General features: G+C 39.0%; 1 protein-coding gene across 1 annotated transcript in view; it reads right to left on the bottom strand.

The window, feature by feature from the left end:
- Positions 1-240: 240 nt before the first annotated feature.
- The window catches only part of PRKAR2A (protein kinase cAMP-dependent type II regulatory subunit alpha), a 54,892-nt gene continuing 41,124 nt past the window's right edge, over positions 241-14,008 (bottom strand). Inside the window, exons 5-11 of the mRNA XM_040568284.1 lie at positions 12,426-12,532; positions 11,184-11,337; positions 7,967-8,068; positions 6,107-6,181; positions 3,777-3,842; positions 2,950-3,088; positions 241-2,375 (exon numbers count right to left, since the gene is read on the bottom strand). Coding sequence (XP_040424218.1) covers positions 2,242-2,375; positions 2,950-3,088; positions 3,777-3,842; positions 6,107-6,181; positions 7,967-8,068; positions 11,184-11,337; positions 12,426-12,532 — 777 coding nt within the window. The 3' untranslated portion in view covers positions 241-2,241. The remainder of the gene's footprint in view (positions 2,376-2,949; positions 3,089-3,776; positions 3,843-6,106; positions 6,182-7,966; positions 8,069-11,183; positions 11,338-12,425; positions 12,533-14,008) is intronic.

The following is a 14,008-nucleotide window of genomic DNA, read 5'->3' as shown; positions in this document are numbered from 1 at the left end:
CCTGCCAGGCTCCTCCAGACAAAGGAGAGGATATTCTGCTTGGGAGCAAAGACCCCAAGATCATTATTCACAGCAAGTTTCTCTTTATACTGGTTTGCAGACCAGCTTATGTCTGGGTTGCAAGACAGTCACAAGCTGGCTTTAGAGAGACTTCTGTCTTAGAGCCCAAACTATCTTAAACTTTAAAATATCAGTGTATGGGCCCGATGAGTGTGGTTTGTTTTTTTTTTTTCCCCTCTTTCTTTTATTTTTTGTCTTAAAAAAAATAAAAATCTGTAATTAAAAGAATGATACTGTCTTTGGTGTAAAACCTCAGAAGCTCAAAAGAAGTACCTGCTGCTTCTTTGGCTGTAATTTATAACAAAACAAAACAAAAAAAAAGAAAAAGAAATCCAGCCCAGGAAAGCAAGGGCAATTCACTGTTCTAAAATACATGCAGTTAGAACAGCCACTACACATTACAACCAGAACTTTAATATGGAAACACCTTGTTCAGTGGTGTCCACTACAAATCACTTGCATCATATAAAAATATGACTCCAATTACAGTTACTGGACAATAGCCAAACTTATCAAGTTTCCATCCTACTCATATTGCAGGAACTGGGACGTCCTCATCAATTTAGGGAAAAATATTTATCACCCGGAAATCAACTTACAGCTAAGTTGCAGCTAAGTATCTTGTGCCTTAAAGAAATGTCCACTGTCATAACTAGAAACAGGAATTCAACATTGGCATCCTTCTGCTCTTGCTCAGATGGCCATGAATAAAAAGAGCAGGTTCTGTTACATTAGCATCCACAATTAAAATACCATCATCCCCATAAAAACACCACCAAGTTTTTCGTGAGCTGCAGAAGAATGCAAATTCAAAGGGTCACTAGATTTATTACCTACAAATTCAATGATTTAGTATACATATTCCATTTCACACCATAAAAATGTTCTTCTTATGGTCTGATTCTTATTTAGATAGTACTTTGATAAAATCTCAGCTGTATACCAATTAAGTCCATTAAAGCTGTAGAAATAGAATCTACCTAGAAAATGCTGCAAATTTAACAGGTATTTTACATAAACATCATTAGCTTAGCTATCACTTAACCCAAAAGATCCCTCAAGTACACCAACTGCCTAGTTAGCAAAGACATTTGCTTTGCGAAGTCCAATGTTACTAACTTTTCAAAAGTTTTTAAAATCAACATGGCATTTGGAAGTCAAGTGGACTCCAAGTGTCCAATAAAGTTAGAATACTGTGATATTTTTTTTTTCGGGGAGGAGCTCCTATAAATAAGTACAGAAGTAGCTTTCCTTTAAATTACATAACATTCACCTCCTTATAAAGTTTTAAAACTGACCCAGACAACAGCACCCTGGCAAATCTAGCAGTATAAAGGATCTCCGTAAGCAGAAGGTGGCCATCTATTGTGATCTCACCACAATAAAATCCACCTGATGTCAGAAACGAGGAGCAAATTTGGGGAGATGACAACTATGACACCTTCCAGCCATTTGATCTGAACTCACTGCACACTTTTTGGGAAGCGTGGAGCAAAACAATTTTCTTTGCTGCTCAGAAAACACTTGAAATTTAGTAATGCTTCATTTTCTGCATTTTGTTGCTAAGCAGACTCTCACCTGTGTCCCCAGCTCAGTTTACTTGGTTTAAAGAGCTATAGTACCTGCATCTTTCAGCAGGTAGAAGAAAACTTCAGTGCCACCTTATTAACCAGCTCCACTGATATTTTAACTTCAAACCCAGATGCTACAATTAAAAGCAAATTTGACATTGTGTAAGGAAAACAATACAAGAAGATAATAAGCCTATACAGGGCTTGTATTCCACAGGTTGCCTCTGCAGAATAGGCAACCTCCCACCACAAAATCTGATCTGAAAATTTATCCCAACGGGAACACCAGGAGGAAGGAGGCTTCTGTATCTTGTACACTTTGGATTTCGTATCAGGCACTTGAACTGTTGAACAGATGCCATTCTGAACCAAGTAAGTGAACTCGGGGTTAGAATCATCTTTAATCTAGGTCTAATAATGAAGTATCAGCAGCAAAGTGGAGGCAGGGAGCGAGCAATCCATCTGTGCTGAGACTTGCTTATGGTTTTTAAAATGCCCAAGAAGACAGCAGCAGTAACTGTTCCGTAGTGTCCATTTTCCTTGTGAGTTGTGTTGCTGATAGGAGGCTTTTCTGTGTCTTGAACTAAGAAGGCATTGAGGTACCCTGTGCCTAATTCCCTGGATCCAACAGGTCCATGCTAGAGCCAAACATTGCCACCAGCTGCTCCTCATAATGCGTTATATTCCTCTTCATAATATTCATGCAGGGTCCAAGCAACCTCTCAAATGCTTGCACATCCATGACTGCAAAGAACAGAAGTGAAGATTGTTTATCAAAAAGGACACCACATGCCAATCTACTTTTTGATCTCAGAACACAGACATTCAGTCTAATCCATGGTTCTGAGGCTCCAACAGAAGCCACACAAACAAATCCTATCTCCGATTTCTCTCTGTCCTGTTGCTTGGAGAAACAAGATTAACGAAATACACACCTGACCTATACACGCCGTGTAGGCATTAACAGATCACCTGGAAGCCGTGACAAACAATCTCTATATAAGAAGCTGATGCTGAAGTCTGGAGTCCTGGTGCAAGTTCCCCCTTTCAAAAGGCACAGACCATACAAGCAGGGAAAACAGAGCCTGCTGGGCAGTTATCCCCACCCATCTGAAACTAAAGGTCTGAGCAGGAGACAACGGTGCTTCTCAAACCTCATCATGGAAATCCACTCCAGGCCAATGCTCTTAGCTTCTAGCATCTGACCACAAGGTACCAAAAGGCTGGCCAGGTTTCAAATAGCTGCTCTGTCAGGGGTAGTCCACAAAACAAGTGAAGACCAGAAGAGAGTAACTAGAAACATAGAACATCTGCTTACCTAAACATTTGACCTCCCCAACAGCATAGGCAGAGGCTGCCCTGGGTTTGTTGGTAACAAGTGCAAGCTCTCCAAAATACTGTCCTCTGCGACACCGAGCAATCTCCACTTCTTGGTTAGCTTCCTTACTCGTCATAGTCTGTAAAACAGTGCATTTTAATTATTCACATGCAGTTCTGTCTTTGTACAAGGCTCAAGTTAATCCCAGATATCCTGGGGATGTGCGACCGCTCATTGGTTTAGAGCTTTTAAACTAGCAGTTCCCAAATCATTCCCTGTACTGGTAGAATACCCTGACAGAATGTTCAATTACAAGTTTGATAAGAAAAGTGTATGCTGGCCCACAAGTTTTGAGATTGGCAGATACTCACTGTTACAGCTTTGGGAACTGCTATTACAGTCGCCTAACGCAGGTACAAAGTTTTCTCATGCATGAGACTTTGCTCCCTAAGGACTGCTCCAGGCTGTACAGAGATTCGTTCAAATGCCAATGGCTATTATCTCACTGGAGATAAAATGTCCCAGCTTTGTTAGCTGCAGTTTGCTATAATCCTACAAGTTTCATTTCCACACTTAAGGCCAGCGAGAGTACATCAGGTCAGTTTGCAGAGAAGCACATACGAGCAAAAGACCTTCCAACTTTAGCAAACTGAATTCTGGCCACTTCAGAACAGATACAGGGATTTACAACCTATATCACGTAAGTGACAAGGATAAATATCATTAAAAAAATCAATCTTAAAATAAGCTAAGTTTTTGCACACTGCTCACGTTAATTGATCAAATCAGGGATTAATCTAAAGCTTGATCACCCAATTTGAACTTACCTTGCTTTTAATCATGATTTTTACTTCACCAGATTCTACAATGTAAAAGGAATCTGCTTTATCACCCTGTGAAGAAAAGGTAAAACATTTTTTTTTGTTTACTGTAAAAGTGTGTATGTATAATGTGTATATATATATATATATATATATATAAAAGTGGTATTAAAGCATTCATTCTGAACTAGGCTTTGTGCAGAGATCTGCTGGAATTGAGTGACACTCAAATTCTTAAAGCATTAAAAGATGACTGGTTATGCAACTATATCAGATGAACCCACAGGGGAAGAAACTGTTAGTACACATCCTTCAGTGACAGGGGAGGTAGGAAGGAAAGAAGCAAAGGGGATTGACAGTACAGAGCAAAATCACTTAAGTGAACACAAATCTTCCGATACTCATGAAAGCAACCAGAAGATAGTGAAACTAACTTGAGCCTAGAATTTTCAGAAGCAAGGTTTAATAAAACATCAAGTCAGTGACCACATTTCTAGATGTCAGTAGGAAGAAAGATCCATTAAACTAAGTATGAATGAGTTCAACCAATCCTAGCTAAAATAGTGGGATCAGCAGAATCCAGAATAGCTATACTTGAGGAACATTAACATAGAAAGGAAGAGGACCACATCCACAATGCAAGCCATCTACATGAGGAATGATGCAACAGCCATAGAAAGGTAGTGAGTAAGGAATGAAGCACTTAATGGCATCATGCCATTACATGAAAATAAGTCACACCAGGAAAGTGGGAGAACCTCCAAACTGGTAGCCATTTTATATCAAATTCTACAAAGATATGCTAAGGTGTTGCTGAATAACTGAGCATTAAGTAAAAATTTTTGTTTTAGTCAAACTCAGCTGTTTCTATGAAAAAGTCCTATGACTACTACCTAGACTTCAGTAAGGCCTCTGACACTGTCTCCAAAAAGATCCTCATAGAGTAGCTATTGAAATGTGTGCTGGATGAGAGAAAAGGGGTTCATGGTATTGATGCAACTGCTGTAACGGAAGAGCTAGCAGTTTTTTCCAAGCATAACATTTCATCATCTTTTCACTATCACCCCAAACAATCCAGACTATTAATCCTACTTGTATTTTTTTTTTACAGGTAATTCCATCCTTGTCCTTAATTCACTTATTACAGAGATTAAAACCAACTGCGCAACTGGAGGCTGATTTATTAGCTTTGATTTTTCTGAGAGTCCAGTTTTCTCAGGTTCTTAAGCAACACGATTTTCAGCTTACAAAACCGAGCGTCTTTTTGGAGAGAAGTTATTTGGCAGTATTTGGTTATCAGCAAACTAAGGTTTCCTACATTCAGTGTTATCTGACATTCAAGGTAATTAAGATCAACTATTCAAGACATTATCAAGGAGTCACACTCCATTTATAAAACAAGACAACTTGTGATCAAAAGCCTACTATTTCTGGTAGGCCAAGGACTTTCTTGCATTAACTCCTATTTGAACTAGAGTACTTTCATAAAATAAGTAAATATACAAAGCAACTTCCAGTGAAACTTGATGCAAAATTCTGGTGTTTCATCAGTAAAAATATCCCAAAAAGTTATTTCTGTCACAGCCAACAAAAACATAGCTTCAGCTTGAATTTGTCCAGCTTCACGTTCCACCAATCTGGCCTTGATCTATTACAGCAGACAAAACATATCAACAATCAGAGACTGTCAGCTGAAGTCAGACTACAACACTGAAATACTCTTTTTAAGAGCATTAGGAAAAGAGTGGTTTAAGTAACTGATAGTTTCTTAGACAGTACAGTTAACTCAGTTGAGTCCAACTAGTAAAATATTCCCAGTGAGTTCATTTAGTTTTATTCAAATCACGCTCCTGTTGAATTGTTTGATTGTGCTGCTTAGTCAGACCTAGAAATCAGAGATGCTTTTACTATGTGATTGTGACTCCTTGTTTAATCTGGTCACAGATGCCTATAAAAGGTACAGCTGGGAATGGAAAATAGCTTCCATGGAAAACTGCATAGACGGACTTACTTTCAGCTTAAGGCACATTCCTCTTGAACCCTTCCAAAGACCAATTATGAAAAACAAGTGGACACAAGGAGAAAAAACAGAAGCTAAAGTAATAGAAAAAATACGTAGCAAAAGACTCAGTGGTACTTCCCCAAACATTCAAAAGCTGGTTAAACAAACCGGATGTTAAAAGTTTAAGGCAAGATCTGGTGTGGCCCACCGGAAGTTTGTTTGAAGAAAAAATAAGTGATGCCAAGTTGATTCAATTAACATGATTCTATAAGTTCCACATAGGAAAAGAAGAAGAGATGAGAGAATGATAAATGGGAATTTAGACTCCAAGTACCTGAGCAATGATACGTTCCCCATCTTGATACACTTTCTCTCCTATAACATCCACGATTTTCATTCGCTCTGATGCCTAGAATGAAGAGGAAAATTAAGCACAATTATCTGTCTGCTACAGTACATCTCTAGTAAACTTTGTAACTCAGAATTGAAGATGCATTCACTAGACACACACACACACAGAATCTGGGTACTGAAAAATGCAGCCCTAACAATGACTTTGTTAAACTGCTCAACAGTTTTCAAGACTACCATAATCAATAGGCAAATAAAATTTTCTAGTGTCCCATCCGTGTGCTTTTCTTACCCCCTAAATTTAAAATAACAGATTTGGCTGTTTTAGAACAACAACAACAAAAATACGTCCTGTGAGATTCAGATGAAATTTGACAAAAGCACTTACAAAAAGTCACAAATTTCCTAAGAACAAACTTCAGTGAGAATACCAGCAGCACAAATTCAAAACATTTTAATCACCATACACTTGAATAATCTTTTTTTTTTTTTTTTTCCCAGTCCCAAAACTCACTCCTAGATTAGTGAGAGGAAGAGGTGATCTGAAGAAGATACTGAGTCTAAATTGTAAGCAGGCATTGCAACAGGATGCCCAGCAGCAAGGTCAGGAGGTACTAATCTGACATGCAGTGAAACATGCCTAAGCCCTCACAAACAGGAAGGGAGAAAGGACAGTTAAATTTATCTCCAGTGTTTCCTGCTTCTCATCCAGCATACCACAAAACAATGTTATTTGTTCAGATCAGTGTAAAAATGTATTCAGAAAGGAAGAAAATCTTAAACAGTTAAAAATGAATACCTCAACAGATGATTCAGTTTTAATCCATTCATTTCACAAATGCACTTCAATCTAACCCATGTTTGAGAAACTGTTAATTCTGATCCACGCATGATTCAGCTGCAGTGTGTCATGCAAAAAGCCATGCAGTGTTAATGAGTTATTTTTCTATATCCTTAAATATTTATGAGTCATTTTGCTCAAAAGTCACATTGATTGAACTAGTTTAAGCCAGCCATCAAAGGAGAAGATGTTATGCAATTCACCCCTTCCACAGCTATCGGCATATGTCCAAACTAACATATATTAGAGGTTGCTTTTCACAGCTATGATACTTGATCATTTTGTAATTTTCTCTTAAGAGGATTAAAAGATGTTCTGAAATACAAAATATCAATGCTAACAAAGAAATCTAAGTTGTGATATAAGGCAAAGGCAGAAACATACCAACGTTCAAAGCAGTTTGGTATGGCTACAAAACCCTTCTGAAAACACAGTCTGAGCACGGCTTAGGAGTGACTACACATTCCTACAATCATGTACCACACACGTCAACATAACACGTGTCAGCTCTGCCTGGTCATTTTGTTCCCAGGCAGCAGTGCTTTCTTTAGCCTGTTCTTAGTTTAACTCCTGAATATGGGTTAAGGTTTAAGGCAAGATCTGGTGTGGCCCACAGCTATGAAATTAAAACCATTCGCAGTCAACGAAGGCCAAATTTTTCAGTGATTGTACCATTACTTCAGTATCACACCCTCAAACAGAACCAAAGTCACAAGTCCCAGTTTTCACTTTCATACATGTTCTCTGTTTTATATTTTGTTTTTAAATGTTTATACAGACTAGGATAAAAATTGTCTACTGTGAACAAAGGATATGAAAAAAATGTTGTACAACATTTTGTACATGTTGTTCAACAACGTAAAATCATTGTACGGCAAATGGGACACTAAAGCAGCTCTTAAAAATCTGTATGCAAAACTGACACAGATTTCTGATACAGCAGAAACACTGACTGCAGTGTTAACGCTAGTGCAAGAATCTGATATTTCCAAGAGTCTTTACCTCCAAGGATTTAAGAAGGGGCACAGATTCAATAAATAACTCGTACGTCTTCCTCTTCTTTGCATTGTTTTTCAATATAATTCTTTTGAATGTCACTCGATCCTGCAAGAAACAGCACAAATTACTCCTCTCAACTAAAATGCTTATTGATTAAAGAACTAACAAACATTAACTAAGCAGTGTAAGAAACACTGGATATGAGAGTCAGGCTATTAAATTGGCACCATATCCTTCGCAATGGTGATCCTAACAGGTCTTGTGGGAGTATTTACTGTAACAACAAACTGAAAGACAGGGAGCTCTAAGACAAACTTGGGTCCTTCTCAGATAAGCACTTAAGAATTCCCCTTTTAGTCTATCTTGTACTGTTTTTCAGAGTTGAGTTTGTTTTCTTTTTTGGTAGATTTTTATTATATCTTCCATGCTTCCACACAGAATAAAGAAATTATTCTCTTCTTGCTGAAGCCATTGGAAATTGGAATTTGCAACACTTATTTGGTAAAGCAACTACAGGATTAAGTCTGAACTGGATTCTTCTGTCCTCAATTCAGATTTAGATCAGCACAGAGTATCAAACAGCAACAGACTTGATTTCCTCCTCCACCTTTAAGGATCCAAGAGGCAGCTTTTTGCAGGGACTGGCTCCTGAACTTCTATCTGTCCACATGCACCATAAGCACCTTCTTGATGTAAAAATGCTTTGGTTTGCTTTTGAAGCCTAAATACTGGGCAAGATTTCCAGCCTGCTGCTCCACCACCTGCCCTGCTGACTCTCTTTTTTCAGGCAGCAGTTAGTGCTGTACCAGCTCCATGGCCAGTGGGCGGCAGTACGTGCCTGAGTGAAGGCAAGCTCGCCCAGCTAACTACATCTGTCTCAGTACCTGCAGTGGCAGACATGTTTGCGAGTTTATTGTCAGAGATCTTAATGAAATGCTTTTTATTTGCACGCAGAAAAGGCTGGGCTGAACTACTGGAGAACAGTGCTGAGAATGGGTACAAGAGAGCTGCAAATACACAGCACACCCAGGCTAAGGGGAAAGGCACTTGCCCCCCAGTATTTTTGTTAGTGTTTGCAGAACAGTAATGCTAACAGCCTATAAATGATGTGAGCCTAAACGGGAAAATCAAAAATAAAGTCAGAAGAAAGGAGCAGAAATTCGGTCAGGAAAAAGGTCCCCCCAAATATATATACATATTTTAAATATACCACGTAATTAGCAGCAACATCCAAAGTCCCTGAGAAACTGCATCTTCATTTTCTAAAAACATCAACTGATACTTCAGAAGAGATTTTGAGGTGAAGTGGTGTTTCCAGGTAAGAGAACAGTTTTATGGGCTGCAGGCTACATATACTTTGAGAGGAAACAATGACTGATGCTGGTAGCACTAGTGGAATATGTAAATTGAAGGAGGTGACAGATGAACAGAATAGCGTTACTGTTATCCAAAGGACAAGAGATGGCACAGCCTGAGGGATTCGTGGTTTTTTGGTTGGTTACTTGGTTGGTTTTTTGTCTGTTTTGTGGGGGGGGGGGGTGTTCTTTTGTTTTAAAGAAATTCTTCAGTGGTAGAAGTCTCTTCATATGTACACCTTTAGAAAAGCAGAGAGGTGCAGAAACTGTCAGGGGAATTGCAAAAACATAAATTCAGAATTCATCTGTTTCAGAGTATCAATGAGGTAGGAGAAGCAGCAGTATTTGGACAAATAGACAGAACAGTGATGGAAGCACACACAGCTGTGAGGCTTTCCCCAGACACGTTCAATAGCAAACGGTGAGGACATTTCTCTGCTCCATAGAAAACCCCCATTTCATTACTGCTTCGTGTTTGAGCCTTCCGTTAGCCTAAGCCTGCAATGCAGCAGGAGTAACTCGCACCTCCTAAATGGCAGACAACCTATAAGCTTTAGCAATTACTTTTGCAGACTAATAAAGATATGTTTAAATTACATCAGGCACAAAATAATACAATAAGACATGCCAACAACAGAATAACAGGAATAAATAACCAAAGTTTTAGACAGGAAAATGGAACCTTAGTTAATAAAATATCCACAGGACAGACATCTAGCAAAAGGTCTCCCTTCAACTACATCTTGCTAATTAAGTGAATGTAACCACAGAATGAAAACAAAATTAACCTGATTTGTGCAGCTCTTTTCAAAGGCAAACTGGAACAAAGAATCATCTTCTCAGTTTCTTCCTTCTATGAATGGGCTGTGTACGTAGCTATTTTGTTCAAGAAATTAAGATACTGACATTACTCCCTGGCTGATTTACTAAAATCTTTTCTTTCAGCTCACAAAGAAAAGGAAAATCAGTTCTCTCAGCAAGTGCAGAGATTGCATAAGCATGCCGTGTGTAGCAGCTTATCAGTCGTATAATCAAGGTCACAACACATGGTGAACCCCCAGCGATTGTTGCTGCGGAGCCCAGTGCACACAAAAAGCATACAACACTTTTGGCTTCAAGGGCTTCTCTGATGGCACAATTTGCTTATTATGTGAGCCCTTACCGACGAGTAAGAGAGCACTGTGAAAATAACCCTATCCAAATAGTGTAGAGAAAAGAACTAAAATAGGAAACTAATGTCTACAGCTTCACATTAAACACTGCTGGGCTAGAGACAAAGCAACATTATCATTTAGCTTGGTATCTCAAAAGGTCACACTGACCTGAGAACCTCTTCCAGGGTAACACAAAGGGACCAGAAACATCATGACAGTTTATTCTGAGGGAAAACAAAGCTTTGGGCAGTTTTCCTACTCTTCAAATTACTGACATGCTCAAGAAGATATTCAACGCTGTCCATATCCCTTAAAGGGGACAAAATGGCATAAAGGTGAGTTGAAAATAAAGAACGTTATTTAGATACTGTTTTTCCCCTCTGCAAAATATGTGCATTAATGTCTCCACTGTTCTCTGCAGGATGAAGGGATGTTTGTTTGTTTTTCCCTAACAAAAGCTCTGATAACAACAAATGCAAAATGATAAAAAGGACAGACAGAACTAGCAACACAGTTTTTACAGATGAGTTGTTCTAGAAGGGTGGCCAAAACCATTTGCACAATGGATCTTTTATGCAACAAGGTGAGATAACAAATCATGATAAAATAGCTATTAGCACAAGGAATCATACTGAGAAAAGCACCTGCTGCTAGATATGGTGAGTTAGTATTTCAAATAGTACGCATATGAGAGCAACTTCCTTTCCTTACCAGTCCCCAAAGGGCTCCTTCTGTCGTGGCAACAATGGTGGCAGCTCTAGGAGTGTTGTACAGCAACGCCAGTTCCCCAAAACTGCCGTGATTATCATAGCGGCCCACACAGCGTGCCTGGTTGTCTTTTGCTACAACAATATCATACAATCCCCTGGAAAACAATGGAAAAGATGCTTTTCATTAGACAACATCACAGTACAGACATCAAAAACATTTTTTTGCTGTTATACAAATAGTCCTCTTATTGCTAGGTGTGATGGAACATGCTTTATTGAGTTTTCCAATTGCCTGACACTAAACTGCTTCTAGCTACAGTATTTTCACAATATCTTTCCATTAATAAAGCATTTTAGTCTCGGTAGACCTGGCCAGAACCTAATTGCTTTCCTCTGCATAGTATTTTGACAACGCTGTTTTAAGTGATCCAGCTAGGGGAAAGAAAAGTAGTTGGATGGGTACGGATGCTCTTTAACTCCATCTGTCTTCTCACAGCATGTGTATTACCCAGTGAGGCCCCTTTGGGGTGTCTCGAATCCATCTATAACCTTTATTTGGCTGTTTTTTCAACAATATCTCTGAAGATTGGTGCTTCTGATGCCTCTCAGAGAGGGAAGACGTCTTTTTGATTTAAAGAGCTATCTGTGAGCACCTTGAGTGAAACAAAACAACTTCTTCCCATCCCTCAGCCTGAAAGTCACTTACTAGTGCCATTTGTTTCCAAATAACTATAGGCATGTAACCTTCAGCCTAGCATTCAGATGTCTGTGGCCCAAGGACTATATGGGTGAGGTGTCAGTGGGTGACCTTGGCTCAGCCTTACAGAGAGAACTTGCTGAGCTGTGAGACAGTCTGTGAGCTAAAGCTCTGCAAGATAAGAAGAATAAAGACAGACCAAAGTGTCATTGTTGAGATGGTAATCATACATAGCTGTAGGACTCAAAAGAAAAATGCTCACATGAAAAAATATAAAATCCCTAAGGAAAAAAAAGCAGAAAAGGGCAACTCAGTAAGATGGTGGACGCACCACGAGGATGTCCACCTCTGTCACATTTGATTGCCCTTGGCAAATGATCCAAAAGTCAATGGGAACCTAAAGGGGAACATGGAAAGACAAAAGGAAGAGGCGACAATTGCAAAAAGTATGTTTCCTTTGGAAACCGTCTTGGATTAGGTATTCCCTGCTATTTCTAAGAAGCTGAAAAGAAACATGCTTCACTTTTCAAAGGCATAGCTGCTTACCACTCAATGACATAGAAGTTGTCTCCATCGTCCCCTTGATCAATCACATGTTCCTGAGGTTTCACCTTCCTCTCAAACATGGCATCGAGAACCTGAGACAGCTGCTCCTATAAAACAAACAAGAGGGGTGAAAAAAAAGAAAAACACACTCAGAAAATACAACTCTGCATTATTTGCTGGACAAGGCAAATTCATTTGACCTGATCTGGATAATGAACTGCAACATGCATTCCATTATTTTTACTTGTATGCAAATACAAGTAATTTTGATATTGAATTTTGCTTTTAACTAGAAAGTACCTCACTTTGTTTCCAGCTTATTAATATAAGTTCAATAATGCAGACAAACAGATGCTTCCCTTACAGAAGGGTTATTATCTCAAATTTATGTTCAAATTGCTTTGGCACTGAAATGGTATGCATCAGTTAAGCACATATGTATAAGCAAGCTTTCACTTGGTATAATCTGACACATCTTCACTGCAATGGATACATACTGATTTATATCAGCAGTACACATATTTCATTATATGTATGTCTAAAAACCACACCACTATTTATTAATATCTTATTTGCGCTGTCATCAGCCAAGAGCCCCAACCATGACAAGGGTTGTACTCAACAAGCCTCTGGACAAAGTTATTTCCCCAGATACTCTGTGTCTTAGAGAACCTGCAACTTCTGCACCAGATGAGATCAGGTAGCCACCGATGGGGAGCACATACAGAAAATGGGATAAGCTTTGGCAGCATAGCAGATGCAAATGGGGTTTCTCTGATGAGCCATGACTAAACTTTCTTTTGTACGCAGCGCAGCCAAGGAAGTTGTAAAAGTCAAAGCCCACACATAGACAGCACAACCATGCATGATACTGCTATTAACGCTCTTGCAAATACAGGTCATCCAAAGATTTTCAAAACTATCTATCTGTTCTGGTGAGAGAAGCCACTCATATAAAGGCCTCACCCATTTTCTACAGGGAGAGGTCAAACCACCCAGCCAGGGAAAATAAATGTTATTTCCTCCCCCTTAAAGACTACACTCATCCTACACCATTTTCACTTAACGACTAAAATTTTGAATTGAGATGTACAAGTTATTAAAATAAATGCCTAACACTTGCCGTATGTTAGAAGCTCAATGTATTTGACAACATTACTGGTTACATTATTTTTCATTACAGCATTCCCCATTGTAAGGGCTAGGAAATTAAGACACAGAAGATAGGCAATTTGCTAAAGCCCATTGGAAGACGGTGCGATCCCACAGCAGTATTCCCACTGCAGACACGTGCTGATTTATTCAACGCCTACATGGCACATCGGTTGCAGAGCTGGGATTAGGAGCCATCTCACCTTACAGCCAGACATGAGATAAAACTCTCTAACACTAGAAACTCAGACCAACATCCCTTTCTTCTCCAGCTCCCTTCCCACGGTCCTTTCCATTCTGGCACAGGCTAGCAAGGATTTTTTTAATTACATGCCATAAAAGCTTTTAAACTACATTCCCAATCGCACAGCAAATTATTAATATATCTTTTAGATAAATCTAAACAATCTTTCACCTAACACTGTAATAAA

This window comes from Cygnus olor, chromosome 10 (assembly GCF_009769625.2).
Source record: "Cygnus olor isolate bCygOlo1 chromosome 10, bCygOlo1.pri.v2, whole genome shotgun sequence".
Taxonomy (NCBI): domain Eukaryota; kingdom Metazoa; phylum Chordata; class Aves; order Anseriformes; family Anatidae; genus Cygnus; species Cygnus olor.
Note: the sequence above shows the minus strand (reverse complement) of the source record. Positions and strands in the feature narration are given on the sequence as shown.